This window comes from Serinus canaria, chromosome 2, assembly GCF_022539315.1.
Source record: "Serinus canaria isolate serCan28SL12 chromosome 2, serCan2020, whole genome shotgun sequence".
NCBI lineage: Eukaryota > Metazoa > Chordata > Aves > Passeriformes > Fringillidae > Serinus > Serinus canaria.
The window spans coordinates 68,668,888-68,694,158 of NC_066315.1; the positions used below are offsets into that span (position 1 = coordinate 68,668,888).

At 49.6% G+C, this 25,271-nt stretch overlaps 2 protein-coding genes across 2 annotated transcripts in view; one reads left to right on the forward strand and one right to left on the reverse strand.

Moving 5' to 3' along the window:
• EXOC2 (exocyst complex component 2) overlaps positions 1–25,271 on the reverse strand; it is a 491,144-nt gene that overhangs the window by 387,065 nt on the left and 78,808 nt on the right. The window lies entirely within an intron of this gene.
• Positions 10,067–15,405, forward strand: FOXF2 (forkhead box F2). Its single transcript, XM_009092384.4, is given in 3 exon segments — positions 10,067–10,090; positions 10,092–11,265; positions 15,092–15,405. Coding segments are annotated over 3 exon segments (1,365 nt in total). The 3' UTR covers positions 15,259–15,405.

Below are 25,271 nucleotides of genomic sequence, written 5' to 3' on the forward strand. Positions count from 1 at the left end.
ACAAACCAGGCAAATTCTTATCACATCTCTCCAATCCTGTAAACCAAAGGCATCACCCAGTCACTTACATGGAAAATAATTATGCTGCCACATCTTATTCACCTACATCAGAGATCACCAATGCACCCAGACAAATGCAGTGATATCAGATCTACCTCATGCATAAATACCATTCACAAAATGGGATGGCAAAGATTTCACCTCGGTGTTGGTAACCCTGACATTACTCAGTAGTTCTGTTGGAATTTGAATGAGCCATGGCTGAGGGAAACATCATGGAAAGAAGGATAATTGTACATGGATACATGAATTGTACGTGGATAATTGTTCCTTTAACACACAGCCTGTCTGGACTGCACTTGTGGGTGAGTTCATGCAAATGCTTTAGGTACATGCTGTATGTACGCCTATATAAACATACAAAGGTAAGAGTTGTGTGTGTGTGCAAACATGTGTTTATATCAATACATAAAAAATCTTTTATGATTTTCCATTTAGGAGCTAAGTAATTGATGACAATTCTGTTGCTCCCAACTCTCAGCTGGGAATGTGCCACTTTGCAGGCTAGGTTCAGTCTCTGGGAAGAAATAACTTTAAAAAAAATTACTGATGATTTGAAAATACAGACAACCATTGAGACAAGACCTGGATGTGCACAAATACCACTGCTAGTTATTTCTACACCCAGGTATCCTGGTGAGATGAATGTGTCAGAGTGCTACAAGTGCTCAAATTTTTAAAGGAAATTACATATCTCCACCCTCAGCACCAGATTCATTTTTCTGTGTGAAGCTCAGAACCTTGAGCCTGCTACCTCCTGTGAAGCAATTTCCCCTTGGATCCACACTGCAGATTTCAAGAGTTGGAATAAGTTATGCTTTGGAGAATAAATTAGTTACTGGCAGGACAACTTTGGCAACAGATTCATCTCCCAATCAGTTGCTTCACTAGCATTTTTCTAGCTAGGAGAAAAGACCATGTCCTCTTCCTCTTGGGTCTGATGTTTCTTGGAGTGAGTTTGTAATAAGATTCAATTTGGAGAGCAAAAGATGTACTGTTTTCTGTTAAACAGATATGCTCCTGCTCTATTAAAGCCCATAAGTTTTTTTTTTCCTTTTCTTTCTGTCTCTTTCATGAGAACAAAAAGAGTAGAAGGGTTAGTAGTAGAAGAGGAGAAAAAAGCCTAATTAAAATTAAGCAGGATTTGACTAGCTGAATTTGAATAAATACAGGACTTTCTATCCTCAGTGCCATGAGAAGCAGCAGAGCTGCTGCCTTCCCTGGGGGAAATCTCTACCTCTCATCCTCTTCACGGCTGTTGTTCCACTTATTTCTTGGCTCTCTCTTAGATGTCTTCAGAGCCTCCAAGCCAGTGTGTCTGATCTGTTGAAATAATCAGATGCATGGTTAGCCATAAGACACTGTAGCTGTCTTCTCAGAATGCAGGAAATTAAGCCTCTATCCCATGAAGATGCACACTGCTGTTCCAGTGCAGAGCCTCTGGAAAAAGGGGGACAGGACATATTTCTGTTTTCATGGGCAGCCTGAATCAAGCACTCCACACAATCTCCCTCACTGTGTATTTGTTGTGCTGCAAGAGCATCTGTCAATTCCCACTGCTCACTGTGGCTGCATTGTCCTGGGGCTGGACATACAACAAGGAGAGGACTCCTGAACACAGTGGGTGTAGAACCTATTTCCTTGGGAAGTGCTGTGATGAGATCCAGAAAGCTCTAAACTCCCAGAGCATTAGTTTGCTCTCCTCACATCTATAATGCATGACGCTGTATTTCTGGGGTGTCAGCTGGAGATGGAGCCAGATTCTAACCACAAGAGCTATCCCTCCATCCTGAGGTCCCTCAACCAGGGTGGGAAGATGAAAGTATTTTCTTTTCTTTCTTTTCATTTCTTTTATTTTCATGAAGAAGAATGAGGACAAGAGAAAGGAAATAAAGAAAGGCTAAAGAAAATTATCCCTCAAATCCATTTTATCCTATTTTTATTTGCCTTTTTGTTTTTCTGAAGACTGAAGACAAGGAAGAGAAGGGAATTTAACTATATCTAGTGCTGGAAGAGATCCATTGCTTTGCATGTCACAAAATACACAGCTTTAAAGGCTGTCTGGGTTTGCAGAAGAGGAATAGTAAAATGTCTTCAAGACTGCATCGACTTGGACATTTTTCTGCTTCTTCTCTGGTGCCATTCAAATGTTTTTTCACACCCAAGCAGCCACAAGTGTTTCTTCCTTCCAGCCAGAGTCAGTGCCAAGTTGCCCTTGAGAGACCTCGGGGAAGAAGCAGCCAGTGCCCATGGACTGCCCGGGGTACCTGGCATCCAGGTTCCCCTTTGGCCATGGCAGGAGGAGTCCCGGGCTCCCTGCTCACCTCTCAGACCCAGAGCAAGAGGTTTATTTAGGTCCACATAACCAGCACCATCCCTCCCAACCAATCTCCCCCTTCCTCTCCCTTCGGTCCAAACAATAAAAACTTCTCTCGAAGTTTTAATAAAGACGAACATATAATGCATGTGTGATGTCAGCCTCGCGTTTAAAAGCCATAGCAGGTCTTTATAAGTAGAGGATATTGCTCTGCCCTGGGACAAATCCGAGGCGAGAGTTTTCACTTCTGGAGTGATGTGGGATGTTTAAATGCAGACTGGCTGCGAGGAGGAGCGGGACGCGGGTGGGGGCCGCCCCTCTCCGCCTGTCAGCTTGGGAATTTATTTTCGTGACAAGAAGCGAGCATGGCTGGCGTTATCGGTAGGGATGACATGAGAGCCAAACAAGGGGCCCTTTGAAATCGGAGGGGTCCCCCCTCTTTCTCTCCACGCAGTGGCATAATTCATCTGAGTAGGGGGAGAATAATATCGATACAGACGTATCTTTAAAACTGGGCGGCTCGGGAGCTGTTGTGGGAAGGTGCCCAGCGGGGGCGAGGCTGGCAGCCGTGGGCTGGGGGTGGCGGCCGTCCCCGGGCTCCTGTCCCGGCAGGTGAGGGACGCCCGAGTCCCCATTCCCAGGATCCCAGCGCCACCCAGCGGAGAGGCCGGGCCGCCGCCGCGGGACCGGGGTCCCCTCCCGGGGCAGATCGGGTGTCCCGGTGGTCCCCCGGTCCCTCCCTCCTCGCCCGGACACGCTGCAGGGAGGAGATGGACAGCTTGCGAGGATGTGGTTTTAAAACCTCACGCTGTATTTTCGGTTTTTTTGCTCTTCTACTGCGGTGGAGGAGATGTATCTGCCGCGCTGCAAAGCCTTAATGAATTTGGGAAAGCAAGCAATAATGGTGCAAATGGTGTGGCAGTGAAAGTTAAAAAAAAATAAATTAAATAAAAAGAAAAAATAAATCATGAGGAGGGTTTTTTTGGCCGGGACTCCATGATTCTGAAAGGTCAATGGTATCATTTTGACGTTGATTATGTAGCTGCTCTGGTCTCAAGTCGGCTCCCCTCCCCTCCCAGCTTGGTGTGCGAGGATTGTATTTGAAAGGGAGGAAGCAGATACCGAAAGTGATGGCTGATGAATTGTCTAAACCCTTCAGGGACATTTCGTGCGGGGGCTCGAAGGCAGCTCATCAATAAAAGCCTCCCGGATGGAGGAGGGAAAGCGAGAAAGGGTGATGGGAGTGGGGGGGACATGGACCCCAGAGGCACAACTGCTCCCCCTTTCCCTTTGATCTGGTGGGCGATCTTAGCAGACACAGGGCTTTGGAGGTATCGGCGTAAAAAGGTGTGTATGGAGGGGGAGAGGCGGGCAGATGCAGCCTGTAAACCCACAGCCCCCCGGAAAAGCAAAAAAAAAAATAAAGCAACAACAACAACAACAAAATTAACAAAAAAAAAAAATTAAAATTGGTTTTACGGTTTCCTGCTCCCGCACCTTGAACCGGCCCTACTAAGGGTCGCCGAGGCGGGAGGTAGCGGGACCGCGGCCACTGCAGCCGTGCCCGGCCCTGGCAGGCTCGCTCCTGAGGTGCGATCTGGGATTATTACTTTTTTCCAAACTATGTTCGTAAATCATGTAATAATCCGGCACTCAGTAACTCTGCCCTACCTTTGAGTGGGTCGTTATGTTTTATGGGCTTTACTTAAAAATTAATGCAAACCTCTCACGAAAGGAGAGGGGGGTACTGAGGGGGAGGTGGTCAGGAGGAAAAGAGAGAGCGGGGAAACCTGCTCCTGATTAGTGCCTTCCCCAGCAGCGGGCCGGGGCTGCGGGCACCGCCGCCGTGCGGGTGAGGGGCGCGCAGGGTCGCCCGGCGGGGCTTGCGTTGGCGGCTGCGCGTATCGCTCCGAGCCTTTCTTCCTCCGAAATTAAAACACCCTCACACCCCCTCCGATGCTACCGATACCCCAGCCGGCCCTCGAGGGCTCCCCCCTCGCTGCCCACCCGACGATCCCCGCTGCCTGGCGCCGGGGGCGTCCCGCGGAGCTTTGCACGCGGGTTTCTGAGGGAAGAGGATGCCGTCCCGCCGGGGGCGGCGGCGGCCGGAGGGCTCGGGGTGAGGGGGGAGTTCCTGGGGGGGAACAGGGAGAAAAGCGCAGCCCTCCGCCAGGGCCGGGCGCACCGCTGGCTCTCTCACACCACTGAAACTATTTGTCTGCTGCAAATGGTATGGAAAGTAATTAAGGTCGGCGCATGTATGAAAATTATTGACAATGTGTAAAGTTAGAAATCTCATTTGATCGGAATGTAAACTTGGGCGGGGGAGAAGCCAGTCAAAAAGGTGCCGTGTGTTCAGATCTCGGGCCAAAGCGTGTTTGCCCTTATTCGCGGCTGTCAACGGGGTATGCAGAGCAGGATCGGGAGACGGGGGGGCTCTTCCTAGAGCCTTGCAGAGACACGATGAATCTCTGCAAGGGCTGCCGCTAACATATTTTGAGCTGGCGCCGCTGGCACTTGCGCGACCTTTACCACCGAGAACCCTTTAGGATGTGAACGGGTGGAGGTCACCGGATCCCACACGCGTGTCTTTTGCAGCCTTCCCTCGGAGGTCTGCCCGAGCCCTCAGCCTGACTCCTTCCCGGGACGGTGGTAGAGTCTCCACCTGCCCGGAGCCGCCTGCTCTGCTGCCGCCGCCCGGCTGCCCGCACTGCGCCGGCACCTCGCCTCTCCTGTGATCTCGAAACATCCCGCTTCTTATTTTACCCCGCGCCTGTCACGTTTTATTTACACTGACAGAGGATGCTCGGAGACAAAAGAGTGGTTTTTTTTTCTACGTCAAAGATGTTTTATATTTTTGGAAGGGTTGTGTTTCCTTTTAGAGAGGTGACCTATATCCTGACCGCTGTAGGGGGTTTATTTTGATGCTCCGGGAAGTTCAGTTGGAGCTGTGCAGAGAGGGGAGGGGATAAAATCTTTAACATTGTCATCTGGTATAGGAAACTGAAAGTCTACGCACAAAAACACCCGGTTGGAAGTACTCGGGGGCTGACACAAAAACAGCGCTCTTACTACACGAGGAACCTGTGTCTCGGGCAGGTTTATTGGCTGCGATGTCCGCGCAGCTCCGGCCGGTTGTTGAATCACCGGCGTTATTTACAGGGCAGCCAGGTCCCCTTTATCTGTTGGAGCCCCTGCTTTACCCCGCATCTGGAGAACCCCCTTTCTCCAGTGTCCCACCATCCCGGCACCGCGAGGAAAACACAGAAAGCCGTGCGGGACAGGGTGCCCTCTGGGGCCCGGCTCACCACCAGCTGGTCCCTGGCACAGCCCCGCAGCTTGGTGGGATCCGGAGTGGCTGAGCCCTGGGTTTCGGGAGCTCAGGCGGAGCGCGGGCACCTCAGACGGCTCCCGGGCCGTGAGGAGGCTGGAGTGGGATGCAGGGGATGCAGGCAGTCTTGGAGGGGGAGAGCTGGGGGGTTAACAATGCAACAAAATCTTAGGCATAGGTATCCCCCGGAAAGTCTAAACGCTGAGAAACTCTTTTTCGGCCCGCTGAAAAGACAAAATGCCTGTGAGAGCAGGACCTGTCCGGAGGCGGAGGATGGGATGGGCGGCGGGGGGCGGATATTTATCGTCCCTGGTGTTCAATGCTCGCACTTCCCCTCCGCGGGGTCCTCCGGCCCTTGGGGCCCGCGGAGCCTCGGCTCCCTGCGGGACTCCCCCAGGAGCCGGGTCCTGCGGGTCCAGCGTGGGACAGTTGAGTAGAAATTCTTCTCCCACCTGCTGAGGCCGATTTCCCCCTGGAACACACTTCCCTAAAGGCAGATAGATTCTGCTCTTCGGCGGGCTTCTCGCACAAACTTTGTTTCCCGCCTGGTCGTCCTCTGAGGACTGGGAGTCTGAACAAAGCTGCCCCGGCCCTGAGAGCTGTGGGGCAGGGAGGAAAGAAAAGGTGCGGCCCTACGATTTTACGATCACCACATTCGTGTAGGTGTCCTGTGCCAAGCTTAGCTTTCTGCCACATTCAGACACTGATGAAAAATTTCTTATGGTATCTTCACGGAAAGCCAGCCAAACCCACGTGGCAACACCCCAGGTGATCCCCTCTAAAATGCAACGAGAGGCTCCCGCTCTATGCAAGGAGAGTGTCTGGTGATGCTTTTGGAGTCAGGCTGATTTTTGGGGCTTTTTCCCAATACGGAAAAAAGCAATGCATTTGAGCTGAATGTCCTTGTTTGCCCTTGGGATGCGAGATGTCTCAACCCCTCGGATTGTCGTGATCATCTCCCCTTTTCCTCTGCTTCGGGAAAGGAGGGAGAGACCGGCTCTTCAACAGGACTGGGAAGAAAGGTCCTGATGGCAGCCTTCAGGGAGACTTCTATAAAAAGAGTCACGCCTGCTGCCCATTGCGTATGCAAAGGGAAGAAAAAAAAAAAAGAGGAAGGGGGGGGGGGCGTTAAAAAAAAAGCGGAAAAACCTCTCTAAACAAACATCGGGATCGCACGGCTACTGCCAGAGGTCCCGAGAAGTCAAGAGGTCCCGGGAGCAGCACAAAGGACGGGACAACACCGCTGGGACTCCCTTCCCATCCTGGCCTTTTTGCTCCCTCCGCCGCGGTGGGATTGCCCCCCTCCACACCCACCAGGTGGTCGCCCCGGGCCGCCGGGGCCGGGAATTGGGCGCTCCACTGCGGCAGCAAGGCTGCTTCCAGCTCGTTAAAATGCCCGCATGCCCCTCATGCGGAAAGGGATCTCTGTCAGTCGCTGTAGATCGAGATCTAAATCCAGGCACCCTGAAACTGACAGTTGGAAGAAAATCCTCCAGGGCTTAAGGAAACGCACTTTTACAATACTGGAGGGATTTGTTTAAGTTTCAGTCTCGGCTTTAATTGAAAAAACGCTTCTCATCTGCAGAACCTCAGAGGAGAGGAAAGAGCCTGAAGCACACAGTTAAAAAAAAGGAGGAAAAGAACAGAAAAAGAACAAAAAGAGGCGGGGGGGAAAGAACTCCAACATAACCGTAAACATTTATCTTTCATATTTGTCTTCCATTTTCTTAACTGGTTTAGTCTAACTTATTTCATTTAGCTCACTAAGCAGAGGGGACTGTGTTATGAACGTGAAACTGAAACCGCAATAATGAAGAGATTTCCTAGAATAAAAACTATGATTATACAACAACATCTGAGTAACCAAATCTGCCAAAAAGTTTAATTTCCTTATACTTTGGTAAAACAAACCAGTTGTGCTCCGAAACTAGGATCAGCTCAGAAATGGATACACCAACCAAAATAAACATCTCCGCAAAACAGCAAATGCACTTCTGTTTAATCATAGGCAATTTAAATCATCTTTTCAAGTATCAGGATCATGTCTTGGAGACTTTCTAATGCTGTGTTTCAAACAAGTATCTGCTGCGAAGAAGAGGACGTTGCTGACAGGTAGAAGATTGAGTGTGTTAGCCCCGATTCCCGAATCAGAAACTGTGTCAAGTCAGGATTGAAGCAGCATTCGGCTGTGCCACCGGGCTGCCTGTCCCGGCTTTGCTTCACTGCCTGACCCGTCTCGCACGGCCGAGACACCAATGACACCTCGGTACATCGTGACACCTTGTGTTGCGAGCAAAAGATTTTTCTCGCTCGACTCAAAGCAATGATCCAAACGAACAGTCTGAATCGGGGGCAGGTTAGAGTGATATACAGGCAATGATCCTCCCCCTTGCCTTTAATTCCTCTGGTCTCCTGAAGATTGCAGAGATTACTTCGACAATTCATCCGAAGATGACATTTAGACAGACATCCCGCCGAGGAAGGTGAAAAGGCACCCTCGCTCGCCGATCTAGAAAAGATGTTTATATATAAAACCACGGATATTTAAAAAAGGAAGAAGAAAAAAAGGTAAAATGGGTCGTTACAACGAGATCAGGAATCTCACAACAGCCTCCCTGCCTTTCCAAGGAACAACAAAAGGAAAAAAAAAAGATAAGAAGACAGATAGATTGATAGATAGAATTTTTATATATATATAATTATGGGAACAATTTAAATAGCTGCCTTAGGAAAAGTAAACATGGGTCTATGTACCGACCTATTATTTTTTCTATTAAAATGTGTCATAAACATTGCCGGGCTTGGTAGTGTTTTTCTTAGCTTATCCTCAGATACAATCAAGCCATTTTCGGACACATTCCCATGTATGTAGCAGTGGTGATCTGGAGGAAGCTGTCGACGCCTGTTCAGTTAATTTAGGTTTTCTTTGTCTAATTACTGTGGAGCTTAGGGAAAAGGAGCTGGGCTCAGGGCAGTAAACTGACACTTGGGCTCTGTGTGTGGTATCCAGGCAGAGTTTGATGGAAAAAGCCTGCTTCCACTCAACTGCAGGTCACTGTCTGGGACCAGCCCCACCCCCTCCCTGCCCGTACCCACCAGCGAGCTCTCAGCACGGAGCTGCACTGGAGACAGACGGACACACAGACACACACAGAGAACTGCAGGCACGCCGCTGACACGGCGTCCTCCTCTGCCCGCGTCCTTCCCACCCCCGTTCCTTTGCTCCAGCATCCCTGTCTGCTCTGCCTCTTGCCTGCCGCCGTCCTCCTTGCGTCTCCAGTTTGATTCTGGAGCCACCTACATCATTCGTGAGCAGGCCTGTGCCTCTGCCGGTCCCTCTCCTCCCTGCCCCCTACGGCGCCCCGTTTCCTCCGGCAAACGGCGTTCGCCAGAACGCGTGACCCACGCTTTGCACGGGTGGAACGTCCCCGGGGCGTGCAGGGAGGGCGCATCCCTGGTCCTCGGACTCTACCCCTGCTGCTCTAGAAAATGAATGATATTTTAGAGGGCCACGGGAGGTGCCAAGGAGTAGGGAAAAGTCTTAAAAAGCAAATGTCTTGCAGGCTTGAGGAGCAGTAAACACTACTGCCTCGGGCTCGGCAGGGTGGGCCATCCCCTCACACGCGTGTCCCGCATCAGCGCCCCTCTGTCGCGGGGCGCACCCGCGGAACTCAGGGCTGGCAGCCCCTCGCCTCGTCCCGAGGCCGTGTCGGGAGCAGAGGGCAAAGCGGTGCCTGTGGGGCCCCTGAGGGAACTCCGGGAAGGCGATAAGCGGGACCGGCGCTAATCCGGTAGCGGGAGCGAGCCGGAGATGGTGCGGCAGCAGCAGCGGCAGCAGCAGCGGCAGCAGCAGCGGCAGCAGCAGAAGCAGCAGCGCCTCTTGCCCAGATGACGGGTGGACAGAGGCCAGCTGGAAAAGGGGTGGTCTCTTTCTTCCCCCTCTCGCTCCCCCTCTCCCTCTATCTCTGCTGATTTCTCGGCCGGATTTAAGGGGGTCTGCGGGGAAAGGGAAAAAAATAATAGCGAGATTGAAGGAACTGATAAGCGATCGCGCTGTGCCTTTGACGAAAAAAAAAGTATATATGAAAGAGTAACAGTGCGGAAGAGATTGCGGGGCGGGGGGCAGGCTTTTGCGCTTCCTCTCCTTGCCGGATTAGGCAGCGGGATGTTCCCCAGGTGGGGGGCAGAGGAGGAAGCGGAGCGGCGCTGAGCGGAGCCTCCGCGGGCTGCGCGGCGCAGGGAGGGAGGGGGCCGGACCAGGGCCGGGGCCGGGGCCGGGGCTGGGCCGGTCCATCCCGCCTAGTGCCTGGCTCCGGCGGAAAGCAGAGGAGCCATTGCGCAAGGGACGGTAGGGAGGGATGCGCAGGGCGCTGCCGCCGCCCCACCGCCGCCCGCCGCGCTGAGGAGGTGCCCGGAGGACAGCGGCTCCCACCGCCCCCCCCGCTCTCCCCCTTCAGGGCACCCCCCGCCCCGGTACCCACCCCGCCCGGCCCCCCTTCCCTCCCAGCCTCACCCCACCCTGCCCCATTCCCCTCCCTCCGCCAGATGACCACCGAGAGCGGGCAGCAGCGGCTGGAGCCCCCCGTCCCTCTCCGCTCCTGCAGCCCGGCTCCCGGAGCTCTCCAGATGAGCCGGCCGCCCTCCTCCGCCCTGGAGACCTCCACCTCCTCTTCCTCCACCTCCACCTCCTCCTCCTCCTCCTCGGCGGCGGCGGCGTCCTCCAAGAGCAAGAAGGCCAGCTCGGGGCTGCGGCGGCCCGAGAAGCCCCCCTACTCCTACATCGCCCTCATCGTCATGGCCATCCAGAGCTCGCCCTCCAAGCGCCTAACCCTCAGCGAGATCTACCAGTTCCTGCAGGCCCGCTTCCCCTTCTTTCGAGGCTCCTACCAGGGCTGGAAGAACTCCGTGCGCCACAACCTCTCTCTCAACGAGTGCTTCATCAAGCTGCCCAAGGGCCTGGGCCGCCCGGGCAAGGGCCACTACTGGACCATCGACCCGGCCAGCGAGTTCATGTTCGAGGAGGGCTCCTTCCGACGGCGGCCCCGCGGCTTCAGGAGGAAATGCCAGGCGCTGAAGCCCATGTACCGCATGATGAACGGGCTGGGCTTCGGCGCCTCCATCCTCCCGCAGGGCTTCGACTTCCAGGCGCCCCCCGCCTCCCTCGCCTGCCACTCCAATGGCTACAACCTCGACATGATGCCCAACGCCATGGCCAGCGGCTACGAGGGACTCAGCGGCGGCCACCACGTCCCGCACATGTCTCCCAACCCCGGCTCGACCTACATGGCCAGCTGCCCGGTGACTGCCAACGGGGACTACGGCCCCGACAGCAGCAGCAGCCCCGTGCCCTCCTCGCCGGCCATGGCGAGCGCCATCGAGTGCCACTCGCCTTACACGAGCCCTTCGGCTCACTGGACAGCCTCGGGGGCCTCGCCCTACATAAAGCAGCAGGGCCTCCCCGCCGCCAACGCCGCCTCCTCTGGCATCCATTCCAGCGTGCCCTCCTACTCCCTGGAGCAGGGATACCTGCACCAGAGCCCCCGCGACGACCTCTCAGGTAGGGGCGCGGAGGGGCGGCGGGGGCGGCGGGGAGCGCGGCGCCGGAGGGTGTTCTCGCCGGCGACAAAGGTTTCTCGCGGGGGAACCCCGGACCGCCACGGTGTCGGAAAAAGAGGTGCATTGTCTGCGAGAGGGAAAAAAATACGCGTGGGTTGGAGCTGGTCTATTTCGGTACAGGAGGGTTTTTTGAGGGGGGCGGCTGTGGGAACGGCTGCGAGCATCCCTCCCGCTTGCCCGATGCCAAGAAGGAGGGCTCCGAGGAAAGCCTGGCTTCGTCCCGGCTCCGTTCCTGTTCGCGGGACCCGCTCCCGGTGCCGGTGACATGTGCGCACCGCGGTGGCAGCGGGGTTGGCCCCTCCGTGCCGTGCTGCGGCTCCACTTCGCGGGGAGCGCCGCCGGGCATCGCCGCCGCCTCGGTAAACCGCGCTCCGCGGAGACGCGCCGCGGGAGTAATCAAATAAAGGCGTCAAATATTATCCTCTAAACCCTCCTGGGGAAAAAAAAAAAAAAGAGAAAGAATTAAAAAAAAAATTTAAAAACCCTAACACCAAACCACCCGCTTATCTTTGCTAGAAAGATTAAAGCGGATCGAGTATAATTCTGCAACCGGAGAGAAACAGTTTTCTGGTCGCTGTCTCCCACCCCCTCACCCCCTCCCCGGCCGGTGATTACAGACAATGTCTGCTCAGAAAAATCCGAGCACAAAAATGGGTAAAAGATGTTGAGCTCTTACGGGGAATTTTTCCAAATAGCCCTTTTAAACGTGGGTCCCAGAGGTTAAGCAAACAAAGACAGTCTGGGCTGGACCACACCGAAGAGGATTTTAGCCTGACTTAACCCCTATGAGAGCGGGGTCTTGTTCAATTTTATGGGAATTTCAACAAGTAACAAATACAGGCGACCCTCAGCTCTGGGTCCCCTCCCGCCCCCTCCCTGGGCTCCTGTCAATCATTCTCTTGTCCTTCTGCGAGCTCCGCAGCCTGCCCTGGCCTCCCCACAGCCCGCTGTCGCCGCGGGGAGGGCAGCGCCATGCAAGTCGCTTTGCCGTCACCGCAGGAGGGACGTGGGCTGTCAGGGGACAACAAGAGATTGCAAACTTTCCCCCCTTAAAAACAAAAAGAGGCAAACCCCTAAAGAGAGGCGGCTGCAAAGCGGGTCGCCGTCTCACCGGCCTTTCCGCGCAGGGGAGAGAGCGGACGGGATGCGTTCCCAGCTGGGCTCCTCTGTGCCCACAGGGCTCTGCTGCTGAGGTTTAAACCAGCTTTTCGGAGCTGTAGGGAGTCCTTCCACGTGCTTTTTAGAGCCGGGGCGAGAGGCCGGCGGGTTCACAAGGGCATCCCCCGCCGAACTACGTACCTTCTCCGTTAGGAATTTCTGCTTTGGTTTGTTGTTTTTGCTTGGATTTTTGTTTTCTTTTCTTTTTCTTTCTTTGGATCTTTTCCCCCTCTGTTTGTTTTACTATTTGCGGCCGCACAGTTCGCCACGCAGGGCCCATGGGGCCACGCGTGGTGCGGGAGTGGGACTGGCCCGGGAAGCGGGGCTGGGAGGCAGCTGCCCCCTCCTCCTGCCAGACACCTGAGGTAAGAAAGCTGATTCCTGGAAGAAAAATTTTCATCCAGAAACAGCCCAAGAATACCTCTACAAAACAAGAAGCAGAGGGAGAGAGAGCAAGGGTTCTGGTCCTCCCGGAGTTCCACTGGAGTTTCCGAGGCCGGGCAGTTTAAATCCAAATTGTTTCTGTTCAAGGACAGATACAGACTCATACGAACCGCTGGACGCTGTCTTAATGTTGACCAGCAGCTCAGATTTAGTGCCATCACTTTGCAAAACAGTGTTTCTCCACTTATTTTCTACAACTTCAGTATCTGGGCCCAAGACTTTAGTGCAAACCAAATTCAGTCCTTGATTAACTGAATAAAAAAATCAAACAATTTTTTTTTTCTTTTTTTAGTGGATCCAATCCTTATTTGTGCATGATATGTAAAATCTTTGTGGCACAAATATTTCAGAAGAGTGAAAGGAGATAGGGGAAAAGGATCCGAGCTCTTTTATTTGTACTTATAATTTCTCCTGCTGTCCCCGCAAAAGCAGTAGCAAGTGAAATTCGCCTTTCCTTTTCTCTTAGTTAAATGCAAAGCAAATTCGGTGGCTAATCTCTGTTGGTCGGTCAATAATTCTCTACCCATGACAGCGTCAGGGAGGACTTAAAACCGTGAATTTATATCAGACTCAAGAATAAGAGAGGTAAAAATTGGAAACAGGAGGCTTGGTTCTGCTAAAAGGATTTTGAAGCTGGGGGGCGGGGGGAGCCGGATTTTTTTCGCAGACTATTAAATCCTGCTAAATGATTGAATCAGGATTGTAATAAAGTGCCCCAGTTTATGGTGAGCATACCAGCAGGGTTATTAGAAAGCCTAGGAAATCCAGCGAAATAATCACTTTTATAAAGTGAGCTCTGCGGGGTGAAGGAGGGGACAACGCCGGAGGAGAACGGGCTGTGCGCGCCGCCGGCCGACGCTGCCAAAGGGTTCGGCTCCGCCATCCTGAGGAAAACCGGGGACGTTTCCCTTCTGTTTCTTTTTCTTTCCTTTTTTTGCCCCTACACTCTCACTCTCCTGCTCTTTCTTTCGCTGTTTTTTTTTTTTTTTTTCTCCTCGCCTTATTTTTTTTTTTCTTGACCCTCGGTCATATTTGACAGGATCCCGCTAGCCGAGTTTGACATCCACACGCCAAACCAAAACCCTCTCTGGCTCTACCCTGCGGGCCTTGCTCGGGCAGTGCTGCCCTCCCCGCCGGATCCAGTAGGAACCCTGCCAGACCAAAGATCCCAGCACCGTCCTCCGGCGCGGTGTTGGGGGTGGGGTGACGTCTCCCATGCGGCCCCCGAAAGGCTGCCTTAGGCTGTGGGAAATTACAATGGGAATTTGCGAGGTCATTTGCATGTCGGTGCCACGGATGTACTTGGCTTGTTGTTGTTGATGAACCGTAGGGTGTATCTTGTGTTTATGAAAGCACACACGCGAAAAGGCGTGAACGCTCTTACACACACATACATATAAATAAATACATACTGTATCAACACACAAACGGATCCTGACTGGAAATCAACCTGCAGCCGCTCAAGTCAGAAGCAAAATCCTCCCAGGAACGGGGTAGGGAGCGGGAAAAGCGAGGATAGATGGGAATCGGGTTCAAATGACTGTGATGCGCGCAGGAAAACACGCAAGTGGCATCTTCTCCTCTTTCCCTCTCTCACACACACATTCACAAAACACACACTCCCTGATCTACCCCCACGCGGAGGCTGAAGTACTCCTCCACGCTGATAAGTACCGAGGCAGAGGGCAGACAGACAGCAGTGCGTGTGCGCCCACGCAGGAGGGATGCCCAGAGATGCCCGGGAGGCCGGGATGAGGCCGGGCACGTGTCCATGGGCACCCACCCCCTCTTGCCTTCCTCTCCTGAGCCTGCGTCCCGCACGGCTGTGTGGCCTAGAAGGTCCCCGCACAGCGGGCTCGGGGGCTCCTACGGGCACGGCTGCAGCTCCGAGCCGACCTGCAGGCGATGGGGGGCTCCGGGGAATCTGCCCTGCAACAGGTCAGGCTCTGCCCCTGGGGGAGCGTCCGAGTCCTCTGCCAGGAAAGGCAAAGATGAGTTACCAAACCTTGGTAACTCCTGGGGGAGCCGAGGCCGGGGGTGAGGGAGCGGTGTGCCAGCTCTGTGCAGGCAGCCTCTCCTCCCTGCGAGCGAGGGAGGAAGGACTGCTCCACCCGGGCAAAGCTCTCCGACTTCTGAGCAGCTCTTGTTATTTCCTTCTCTTGCAGTGGGACTGCCTCGCTACCAGCATCATCCCTCCCCGGTGTGTGACAGGAAAGATTTTGTCCTCAATTTTAATGGCATTTCTTCGTTTCACCCGTCCGCTAGTGGATCATACTACCACCATCACCACCACCAAAGCGTCTGTCAAGACATCAAGCCCTGCGTGATGTGAAGGCCGCGCCCCAACAGAGACAATCAGGTGTCACTGAACAGAGCCGAGGTGTAGACGGACCCACACAGATTAAATATAATGTGCACTCTGGTAGCATTGGTAGTACACGAGTCACTTAGCAAATTTGCCTAAGGAAGCAGTGTTTTCGGTCCCACTCCACCCCCCGAAGGACACGTACAGCCGATATAGTGCTCCAAGGGTCTTACTTAAAGAAAAATGCCTTGCGTGGTGTTTTGGCTTAGGGGGGACCTAGGTGTCCTTATGCCGAGTCTGACCGCCTTAATCACAAACCGCCTTTCTGCAGTCTCCTAAAGAACAGAGCTTTGGGAAAGGGAACAATTCGACATATTTGTATACGAGAAAGTGTCTTTGCATAAGAAAGGTAAATGTCTCCGCACCTGCGAGGACTCCCCCTTCTGTTACTGCGTTAGCGGGAAATGTACTTTTTTATTGTGTTCCCTCCCCGAGCCCCACCAAGGACACTTTGTATGGACTTCAGCACCGACCAATTGATATTATGAAAACAGTATTGTTTAGCCCTTTCGTGTATAGACTGTAAGAAAAGTTCGATTTTTTCCAGTATTGCAGCAATGCAACGTTTTGTTTTTTATTTTTACAAAAGTTGTTTTCTACCACAATATTTTTTAAAAAATTATTTTAAATAAATCTCGTGTATACTCACACACTATTGCTTTAAAAGGAGAATATATTTGCACTTATGTATACTTTTTACAGTTTGCCAAAATATTTTGATGTAAAAATTTTTTTCCAATAAAATGTATATAACGACTATCACTAGGCAGGCGTTTCTTTTCCCTTGGCTCCTTCTGAGAAAACTCTTCCACCTCGGCATCCGAGAGAGTTAAGGATGCAACCACAAATCCTCCAGTCACTGCAGGCGGAGGAGGGGAGAGAGAGGTTGACCCCAGCAGGCCGGTGCCTTGCTCTCTGGGCTGCATCTCCCGCCGTCGCCCGCTTTCCACCCTGCTTTTCACCGCTGCTGGATAGACTTTGGAATAACCGAGGCAGAGGACACAAAAGCAGGAGGGTCGGGACTGCATGATCCTCTTTTGGAGGGTGCCTCCAGGTCTGAAACGCCATCCCCGCTCTTTGGGGATGCGTCTGGGTGTCCCCTTGTCCCCTTTCCCCATAGCGCCTTCGGAGTCCCTTTGTGCCCGAGGGGACTTTGCCAGGTGTGGGGGCAGGAGCCCCTGTGCAATGCGGGCTTGGACCCGAGAGGGCATGTCACGGGGGGCGGCGATAAAACCGTGGCTGGGTAAGGTCTGGGGCAAGCACAGACCAAAGGTGAAGGCAGGGAACCAGGCCGGAGGGGAGAAAAAGAGAAAAATAAAAGTACAAAACAAAACAAAAAGGGGCCCCTGAAGCACCCCAAGCAAGGCGATCCTTGTCCCCACGGTGCCCCGTGGATGGCGACCGGCCAAGAGTCGGAGCCGGGCGCCGGGAGCTGCTCGTCTGGGCATCCTGCAGAGCCCGGGGTCGCGCCAGCCCCACGGCCGGGGGATGCGCTTCGAACCACCCCGGGCCCACCGCAGGGACCGCCCCGGGGGCAGCTCGGCACGGCCACCACCCCCTGAGCAGCCCGTCCCGTCGGATGGGGACGCTGAATCGTCCCCGTACCTCAACGCGCACCGACGCCGACTCTGCCCAGCCCCGCGCCCGAGAGCTGAAAAATAGGAGAGAGTTTCAGCAAAATGCTCTGTGCATTTGTGCACACATGAAAGTGTAGATACACACACACACACACACACACACACATATATATATGTATATATATGTATATGCATGCACACACACCCCCCCCACAGACATATATATATATATATATATAACTTATATATATATAATTATACATAGACATAAAACTCTTCATCTTTAAAATACATATTTATGCTCAGACATGCCCTTTTCTTCCCTGAGCTTCTCAGGGCCTGTGATAAATTATAAAGTCAGTTTCAGCGTTTGCTCCGACCACAGTGCTGTGTTTACATTCTTTCCGAGGCAAGCCTGCATGGTCGTAATTTATATCCTAAACACTTGAACGTAACTTGTTTACACAGGAATGACAGGACCTCAAAGAGAAAAAAACTGCCTTTCCCTGCCGGCGGCCGGGCGCGGGGCGCCAGTGCCCTCCAGCGGCCCCGGCCCGCAGCGCGCCCGGCCCTGGCAGCCCCGCAGTTCCGCACAATGTTGCCACAGCAAAGGTTTTTTAAATTATTATTATTTTTTTCCCCCACCTTCTGAGTGCTGGTGTATACCAGAAGATGTGAGTAACGCTCCCAGCGGCTGGTCTCCTAAGAGAGGGGAATGATTTGCTAGGGCATCTTTCGGTTTTGGAGTTCTGTGTTCTCCCTTGGTGATTTGAGACTATTAAGGTTCCCTTTCTCCCGCTAAAGCCTCTCAAACAAAGGACGTTTCAGAAGCTGTACTCTTTAGACATCAGTGTGTTTCTGGGTGCTGCCAGTAAAACGAGATCAAACTCCTGAATTTAAGGGTGACTTAAATGACAGGGAGGAAAAAAGTGGACAGTTTTTAAAGTTAATTTGATCTGATTTTGTTTTGATATTTGATTTTATTGCAGTACCTTTTACCCTAGGAATTCAACCCTTGTTTAGTCTAAAGAGCTCCAGTGGCTGCAAAGCCAGTGAGAGTCATGACCAAGAGCTATGCCCTTGTGAGGACAAGGTATTTACATTTTAGCCATACAGTTAAAAATTCCCTGTATCTTTTAGCATTGATAAATCCTGTATCTTAACAGCCATTGAACATACCCAAATACTTCACATTTCAGAAAGAGAAACTCTCTGTTAGATATCGAGCACACTGAGACTTCTAATCACAGCAGTAGTGACGCAGTACTCATCTCTGAGACTTGTGGGAGCTTACAGTGTCAGAGAAAGCGCCAGAGAAAGCTGAAATTTCTAGCATTAGAAAACCCCCGAAATCTAGATGTGTACATTTAGTCTCAGCATTGTGAAAGAGTCCAGGAAGGCAGACCCAAAACTGAGCATGCATTTGCTGGTCTGTAGGGAGACCTGTGGCTGCTATGCTAAAGTGAGCACCAGTGGGTGTAAACATGGGAAGGTCTGTGTCTCTGCAGCTCTCTGTTACTGCTCTTTTCTTTGAAAATAGAATTCTAGTCTCTTCCTCTTTTTTTCTTAATTCCTTGCCTGCTAACATGTCTCTGACTACTTTGTTTCCTATGTTTTGATTGTAAGGAGTTACAAGATGCTTTTTTCCCCCTTTATCAGTGTTATAACCCAAGTAGCACCCAACAACAGTCTCACACCTCCGCTGTGTCAGGAAAAAAGTCACTGCCAACTTTCAGCCTAGGACTTCAGTCCTCACAGTGACTTTGTCCTTTCAGGTGGGCTCAAAAGAGGATGTGAGCAGAGAACTTCTAGGTACACTTCTGGTCTATCCTAGTGAACAGCTTGTGTATCCAGAAAGCTACATGAGCTTTTCCAACCAGATCAGTTGGTCTAATGCATTAGTAATGCAAACCGTGCCTCCCTAATGACCCCGGACCGCCACAGCTACAAGAAAGCTACAACGAAATTACAAATAGTTAGTCATGTAGACTGATGGCATAGCTCACATTCAGTGAGGTGCTGAAGTAAATGGATTGAACATAGACTAATCCAAACATTTCCATTATTAGAACACGCTAGGCAGAGTCTCCGTGGGATGGGAATGAAATCACGCTGGAGTGCCTCAAACAGTTTGCGTGTGATCTGCTATAATCTTACATATATATTTTCTCCATTCTCTGGTTTCATCACAGTCTTACTGCCTCAGTGGAGGGATTTTGCTTGTGAGGGTGTTTATATTACACAGAAAAAAACCCACTCAACCACTTGAAAGCTGGGATCATTTGAGTAATCATTTTAACTTTGGCAAAATTAGCCAAATGCTGAGCTATCTTCTGTGGGATGTTGAATTTCTGGCCGGTAGTGGACGAAAGTGTTCTATAAAACAATGAATTTATCAATTCCATTAAATCTTCTTGCCCATTATTCTATTAAGACAAACTTCAGATGAACATCTTGCTGTGTTTTAGCTCAGCTGGCAAAATAGCTAACACAATATTTTCAGTTTAGTGTGAGAGTTTTAGCCTGCTTTGGAGGCAAAGAAAAGTAAAGATTTTTTTTTAACTCAATAACAATAAGCCTGATTTTATTGAACTAGAAAGATTTGCTCATAACATATACATGAGGTAATATTTAAATAAGACTGTTCAATAAAATGCTAGGTATGTCACTTAGAGAAAGCAAGGTGCTGTTTTCAATTATAATTTTAATATACCTGAGCATGTGAGTACTCCCATTAAAGTCAATGGGATTATGCAGACGCTTAGAGATAAAAGTGCTTTGCTGAAGAACGGTAATGGGACTAGAATTAAACAGTACAGACTCCTCCTATGTGCTGCAGCTGAGGTCTGTATAAGAAAAGGAGTAGAATATACCTGATTCATATACAGGATGAAAATTAATTCAAAACATACTCCAGCTTTGAATAGAGATGTATTCTACAAAACCTGCTGGCATTAATCTGCATGAAATACTGCCTTAGCTAATAAGAACACCCGGGCTTTATTTATATATTGAGCCATTTGATAGATATAAATGAAGAAAGAGGTAAATAGAAGCCAACATATTTTTGAATAAAAGCCCAGAGGTTCTTTCAGAGTTCAATGATCTTTGTGTCTAGATTATAAAGAATTCAGAGCAGCTTCATGTGACTTGCCAACTACTGAATAGAGCTCCAAAACATCTGTAATATTAAACAACTTCAAGTCTCCTTTTTATGCTTGTTTTCATCCAGCAGTGATTTATAGAAATCTATTGGCTTCTCCACTGGTCTTTTCTAAAAAGAAATATGCAGGGAGGAGGAGGAGGAGGTTTTAAAATATATTGGGACACTGCTACCAGACTGCAGCTGGAAATTAGAGATATTTTAACAGTGGATTTAGATTTATTTAGGAGATTATGGAGAAATGCTAACTGCATTGCATAGATTATTTTAGGCATTGGAAAATTAATTTGTGGTGGTGTGCAAAGTACAACTGAGTTTACAGGTACTTTGATGTTTTTAGGGCAATTCAAAGAGACTGTGCTGCTTTTGAGGAACAGGATTTCTTGGACTGGATCCCCACTGGTAACATTTTCCTTGCAATAGAGTTGCAGGCCATTAATTCTTACTGTCCAAATATAGGTAGCATTAGTTTGAATTAGAAGTTTTATAACTGATTTAGTTGAGCTACTGAAATCCCTTATGTACACAATCTTATCTCATTTTCAGAGATCCTCTTTGGATTGGTTTATACCTGTCCCAATTAACATATACCAAACACATTTTACTTGATGAAAAATCTCTCTAACTAGTTTAAAATTATTCTTTGAGACAGTGTCTCATGCACAACAATTTTCTGATATGATGAAAAGTGTGATTTAGTTCAAACTGCATAACTGGTGTTTATGGACACTCCATTACTTTAATCCCTCTTTTAGACATGTACAGCTGCAAGCTGCACCAATACAACCAACTTTAAAGTGGTATCAGCTGCCCAAAGCTGATTGAAACTAACCAAGGCAGTGTCTGTGACTAGGTATCCTTGTGTTAAAGTGATGCAGCTTTTCCCTATGAAGTAGCTGAATGTTAGAAACTGGATCTAAAACATGATCAATACTATAGTTTTCTGGACAATCTTACTCACAGAATCAAGACCTTAAAATCAGGCCTTGTGCCTTCTTGAATTAATGGGGTGGTTTTGTGGTTTTTTTGGGGTTTTTTTTGTGAGGGATATTGGTTTTTTTAAATCTGGATGTTTCCTTGCCAGAGATTTAGTGACCAATTTTCTGGTGGCTTAGAGGAAGTTATTTGGCTACAGGATGGTGCTTCTCATCCTTTGTGCTGGAGAGAATATGAACAATTGGGAGGGGGGAGATGTAGTGAAGATTACAGTCAGCAACAGGATTTACTTGTCTTTAAAAAAGGAATAAAGAGCCTTCAATAGGCTCAAATTAAAGATAAATTAAAATTGCAGAGCAGAGAAATGTTTCCAGGTTCTTCCACTTGTCTTTTGAAACCTGGTCTCTTAATGTCAGATGGTCTCTTGGCCATTAATGTAGGGAAAGCAGAGTTGTTCACCACAGAGAAAAAGTGGCATCAGAAAAGCACTGAAGGGGTGTACTTTGATTCCAGGTGACTTAACAGGCAGGGCCATAATAGAGAGAGTGAAGATTCCAGGGAGCAATGTGAATGTTATCAAGTTGGGGTAACCATCAATAAAAAAGGTTCAAGAATAGGAGTAACATCTGCAGTCATGATGGGAAGATCCACTATGTCATAATGAAAGGCAGAATTATTAGGTCCCTCAAAAACAGATATCATGTTCTACTCCTCATATCAAGGAGGCTACATCCTGCTTTGACTGCAGTGTACCCCCTTGTAGGGGGATGCAGTGTGGGTAAATGAAGGTGACATAGAAGGTACTGTTATTCCCCAATGAGTTGCAGCTGGACCAATTACTAAAGATTAGAAGCAGGCCTGATCTTAACAAGCCACACCTGTAGCCAATAAGCACAAGTGGTATAAAAGAGTGGATTGGTGGGATCTGGAGTCAGATGACAGCTGTAAGGACCAGGAGCAGTCAGTGCTTAGAGGAGCTGCCTGTGAGAAACACTGAGGAGGTATGAAGCTCTGGTGATGTGAAATCCTTGCACTATGAGGATGTTAGAACTCGTGCTAGCTAAGACAACACTGCCTTTTCCTTTCTGAAGCACAAACAAAGCTGCCCTGGGAAGTAGGAGCACTTCAGTGCATCAGTGTATTGCTTTTGCTTAGTGCAAGGCAGCAAGGACAAGTGGGCAGGAAAAAAGCAATAGCTCAAGATAGCGAGCTCCAGTAAACAAACATAAGCTTGTTCCAGGGCAGCAGAGGAGCAGGGGGTAGGAGGATTCTGGCTTGACTACTCGTTGAAGATGTCCAATGTAGTCTGAACAAGCACAACCGGAGCGCAGGACTCAGCCAAGTAGCTCAGCAGGCTCAGAGGCTCTGTCAATAAAGCAGTCGAAACTGTTTGGTGAAGCCTGTCTTAGACACAGGCACATGTGAAGCAGTCCAGCCTTCCTCAAGCTTCCAGCAGTAGGTAGTATAGAGAGACATGCAGAGATGGTAGGTCTTCAAATTTCTTTTTTAAAAGCATTATTTCTTCCATGGAAATCAACCAACAGTCTGAATGTCAGAAAACTACTTTATCCCTGGATACATGCCATTTCAGGCTTTCTCAAAGATGGCACATGCTCAGCCCTGCCAACATCCCAGGAAGTGCAACTGGCACATTGCAGCCCACTGCAGCCTACAGACAGTGAAGCCTGATCTAGCACTCAAGAGAGGAAAGGACCACAGCTCTGTGCTTGCCTTCAGCAAGACCATAATGAGGACAAGGATGTGTCTCAGCTGGAGCACTTTATGCCTGATGTCAGTGTGTTTGTGATGGTAACAGACGTGAATATCCAGGAAGGTGGTGACAGCAGCAAGAGTCTAAACTTTTGCTGTCTCCTTTCACCTTTCCATGCCTGTTGATTACCTAGAAGATTTCTGTATCTGCCAAATGAGCTTTATTTCAATCCTGGGACACAAACTTTGCTCCCATACTACTTCAGACAATGGCCTTTGTTACCAAAACTGCGGGGGCAGGGAATGACTGTGAGTGATTCATACACTACTGTTTCTGTTCTAATATTATGTCACCAGATATGCAGACCTCTGCAAGCCTTTGACATTTCCTCTGTTTTTTCCACTGTTTTTGTCCTTATTGTCACTGATTAATTGCTTGCACTGCAGTCCTACTATAGAACCAGGGTTTAATGATACCCCTTATAAGAAAAGACATCCACAGGTACTTGTTTCCCAGATCTGAAGAGAAGAACCAGGATTCCCAAATTTTAATTTTTTTTTTTTACTGTAGCCTGCTGATTCTGAATTCTGAGTCTCTAAGTTTTCACCTGCGAAAGGAAATTTCCTCTAACTCAATTTCTGAAGGAAAGGGTCAAGAGAGAAAATGGCCAGAACTGATGAGGGCAGACTCACAGCAGCTCACCATATCAGACCCACAGGAGATGTAGGGAGGAGTGAGAGAGGACAAACACTGGATTTAGCCCAGCAGAAGTGGGCTAGGTCTTCTACCACCCATTACTGTATCTGGTTAGATCCTTCTTGGCCCCATCCTTCAAACTTCAAGGGAAATGTTATCAAAATTCCATGCTCTCATTGAGTAGAAGAGCATCTGCTGTAAGCACCTGACATTTGTCTGCTCCAAGAGATCTCTGTCCTCCTTTTCAACCACCACTGGTTGGGTTGGCTGCCTCCTCAGGGATATATCTAGGAGAATTACAGAAATACAGACATCTGAGTCGTTTCCACCTGCCCACAGTTGTTTCTGGCTTTAAGTACCCCCAGGGTCCTCAGGCAGGAGCCACACTCCACAGATGAGGAACAGAAAACAGATGGTCATATGAAACAGACCATCCCATCTAGGGGCATTTCAGGACATATTAATTAGTCAGGAGCATGAACCACAACAAAACATGGCGCTCCTTCTATATGGAAAAGCCTTTGATGGTTGGCTAGTAATGGCTAAGAATGAGACAAATCCATAGTGCAGATAGGCTCCAAGTATGCCAAAAAGACCCATGTGCTGGCAAACATGCTATTCAACTTGTTCATTTCCTGTACGCTGTTTGAAGCGGCCAGAGCCCTTTCTCACTATTTAGTCCTTTGAATGCAGAGTAAAATAAAAACAGAAGAAGAAACATGCAGCTAGCAAAAGTTCCAAGCTCAGCACTTTAGGAGGCACTTGAGCACAGGGAGAGCAGAGGACCCCCCAGAGCTGGGAAAGCCCCCACTCACAGCATATGTTCTGCACAGTCTGCTCTGTGGAGATGTTAATAAATTTGTCTCTTGCCCACACAGCTGCCGTTCACAAGGTCACTTTTTTCCACCAGAAAGAGGATTTGACAACTCTCTCATGTCCTTACAGACGCAGACAGTTGGTAGAAGCCTATAAAAAAACCCATCTGTCCATGAGGTGCACATGATTTCATGTTCTTTCAGGTGGACTCATGTCATTAAGAAAATGCAGCAAGTTCCTCACCAGTCCAGTCTCAAAGCCCATGTGCTCTAGGAACTTGTACTTGAAAGGGGAACAGAAAATGGGTGGAGTTTAAAAAGACCATTAACAATCCAACATCCCCTGCTCCTCGTGAAGTGTCTCTGGAGGGTGTGATCTACATCCTGAATGTCCTTCCTTGTTTTAAAGAGATAGTCATCACACATAATTTTGCTAGGGCATTCAGTTCCCAAGGTATCCACTTGGCAGTCTAAGAACTTCCAGTTCTGATTGAACTCAGAATTGACTTATTTTCCGAGCCCATAAGTGAATTATGCACATACAGATAATAAGAATACATAAGATATTCTTTCATCCTGCTCAGCCTATTCCACCCCAGGTGCTTCAGGAGATGCAAGAAATTTTGCAGCAGGCAAGTCTGAATCCACACCAATCCGTTTTAGAGTGAGATTTGCACTCAGATTTGAACTCAGCTTGTGGCCTCTCTAGCATCCTGTGCTGGGGGATACCAGAGGCAGCTAGTTAGTATTTTAAAGACACATTTCTTTCTGTGCATTTTGTCTATGTTTATTTTGCCTTAGATGCCAAGACAGAAGCTCTCAATTCATGTTAATTATGTTTTTATTATTTTTAACTGATTTTAGCACATCTGCCCTTGTTCCATTCCTGAGGCAGCTCAGCACCATCTTCAGATATCCTGGCCCCTGGTTTTTTACTGTGATACCTTTAATTTCCACATCACAGAAAATTAAAACTGCTTGGGCAGGAGACTTCATTTTTCTATAGCATACATATTAATACTAGTTGACAAAACTCCTTTTACAGAAAAAGTCAAAATAGGCATCTAAGGAAGAGTAATGGG